General features: G+C 40.3%; 1 protein-coding gene across 1 annotated transcript; it reads right to left on the bottom strand. All coding sequences in view use genetic code 11, as the record gives it.

Annotated features, from left to right (window-relative positions):
* Nucleotides 1-805: 805 nt before the first annotated feature.
* Nucleotides 806-1,462, bottom strand: EGR_06251 (Deoxyribonuclease-1-like protein; the record flags this gene model as incomplete). The annotated part of the gene is made up of 2 exons (XM_024495500.1): nucleotides 806-979; nucleotides 1,361-1,462. The coding sequence occupies 2 exons, from the start codon at nucleotides 1,460-1,462 to the stop codon at nucleotides 806-808; spliced, it is 276 nt and encodes a 91-aa protein (XP_024350023.1).
* Nucleotides 1,463-2,279: the final 817 nt, after the last annotated feature.

Raw genomic sequence — 2,279 nt, 5'->3', positions numbered from 1 at the left:
CACTGAATCTATCGGTCCTGACATTGAATAGCATTCCTTTCAGAATTCTTAAACGGAGTGATGAAATTAGAATAAACCACTACTTATTTTATCATGTCAACTCATATGTAAGGTGGAGTTTTCTATCTAAGCACCATGAGCCACGTTCCCAGCGACCTTGTTGAAACAGACACAAGATTAAGAACACACGATTGCTGAGAAATGCACCGCCATTCCCAGCATCAACGTCCTTCTTGTAGGCTGTGCTTCACTTACCTGCAAGGAGGTGTAAACGGAAAACATAGTTAAAGTCTCTTATATCTCCTCTGTACTCGGTGCTACACTGAACTCGAGGAACCTTAAAACTGTAAGTTAAAGTAAGTCGTTACTATAACATCAATTTCAAGGATGTAAAGGCGTAAATCGACAACGAAGATGGATATGGATAGAGGTAAATGAGAGCACAACATCCTCTACTACACACCCCCTGGCCCTGTTCATTTATATATTTAGAGCTTTAGCTTACCGTTGGTGTAGTAAAACGCAGATTTATTATGTGAAAGCAGAAGAATTAAACGATCTGCATTAACAACATTGAATGGCAAACGTAAGCTTCCGACTTGTTGGTTGAATGAGATGCAAAAGTATCTACTCTTTTGTTTAAGCAAGGAATTTTTCTCTTGATATCCGAGTCATTTCGAATTTGGCAGATTTATCAGGCGGTAAACTGCAAAAGGAATTGCGTTTAAGTAGCCTTATGCTCTGAATAGGCTAAACAAGGAGAGGGAAACGAGTGATTCATCTAGACGAGTTTCTTGCAGTTAGATTACAGAACAGCAACTAACCTATCGTAGGCACATTGTTTTGGGGATAGAGTTGTGTCCATATCATCTGTAATGCGCCATTCATACTGCTTGTCTGTTCTCAAAAGAAGTTTGTCTCGAGCCTGTTTGGTGATGTAAGAGCAGTCGGCGTTCATGTCACCCAAAAGGACCAGATTCTGCCGGGATGAAGTAGAAATAGTAGGTGTAAACTCAGTTCATGCACATATCTCCACAAAGCAGTTGCTTTAACTACACAGCCCAATTTCCTTTAATAATTTAACCTTTAATTTGGTGCCATGGAGCTTCTAATCTCCTGGTTCTTTTGCCCATTTGTAGCAACTGCATCTTGACTAAGATGCCTCTACCTGCTCAGAGATGATTGAGTGAAGCAGTAGTCCTTGTGGGTGCTTTAGCTGCACACACACAAAAGCAGGCCTCTATTCAAGTAGAATAGAAGCAAAATTTTCCATGAAATGATCAAATGCACAAAAATTGTAGCCTTTGTTCAATTTAAAAACAAAGCTTGCTCAGGTATACAACAGTAGAAGTGATCTTACCGGAGTGTTTGCGAAGCTCTCACACTCCTTTGTAACATAGTAGAGAGCATCCAATTCTTTAGCGACAGATTTTGGAGAGATATGAACTGCCAAAAACCCCATTCTTACACCGGACTGGAAAAAAAAGTACAAACCGTCTGGTATTTCTTGGTTTTACTAAATTTTTGCAATAGATTGGACTTTTAACGCCCCTTGCTTTGCTTATTTAGTGTATAGTTGTTTCAGAAGGGTGCTTTTAATATTTACCTCTTTCTAGAGACCACGTTTAATTATTTTTGTGCTAAAACGAAAAGCTACTTAATCCATTGTCACTCATTAATGAGAGTTAAGGAATTCGTAGAGTGGCAGAAAGGTCAGAGCTTACAAAGTCCTACTGTGCAGGTCACCGTTTAGAAGACGATGTTAATGAAATTGGTCGTTTAAGGTCCTCTTAATTACTTATGTTTCATCGCTGTCAATCATAGTGGGTAGGCAAAGATACGGCATCAGATTAGTAGTTATAACAACGCTTAGCTGTGTCACATTAAGGGTCATAAATTAGACACATGTTGCTGCGTTGTACCTGCAAATGAAACTGGTTAGTGGGTGTTTTTTTTTGCTGTGCCGACTTCGATGTGATGACCGACACGAAGAGTTGACAATGGAGAGCGCTGGCAACGACGCACAATGGCTGAGGTGGGCCCTGAGATGCTTTGATTTAATATTTAGCTCTTCGTTTTAGCTATTAGGTCATTTAAAACCCCACCATTGTTCTCCTGCTAGGTAGCATAACCACCGAGCCGATCCAGTAGCCTTCCAGCACTTCTCTGCGTCGTCAGTACATTATCTCTTTCAGCATACTATTTTCTTCTATTTTGAGAAAAGGCACTAGGTGCTGCGGTCGAATACACATGCTGAAAGCTGTGTAGGGACAGCTGTT

The sequence above is a fragment of the Echinococcus granulosus genome (assembly GCF_000524195.1).
Source record: "Echinococcus granulosus chromosome Unknown EG_S00054, whole genome shotgun sequence".
Taxonomy (NCBI): domain Eukaryota; kingdom Metazoa; phylum Platyhelminthes; class Cestoda; order Cyclophyllidea; family Taeniidae; genus Echinococcus; species Echinococcus granulosus.
Note: the sequence above shows the minus strand (reverse complement) of the source record. Positions and strands in the feature narration are given on the sequence as shown.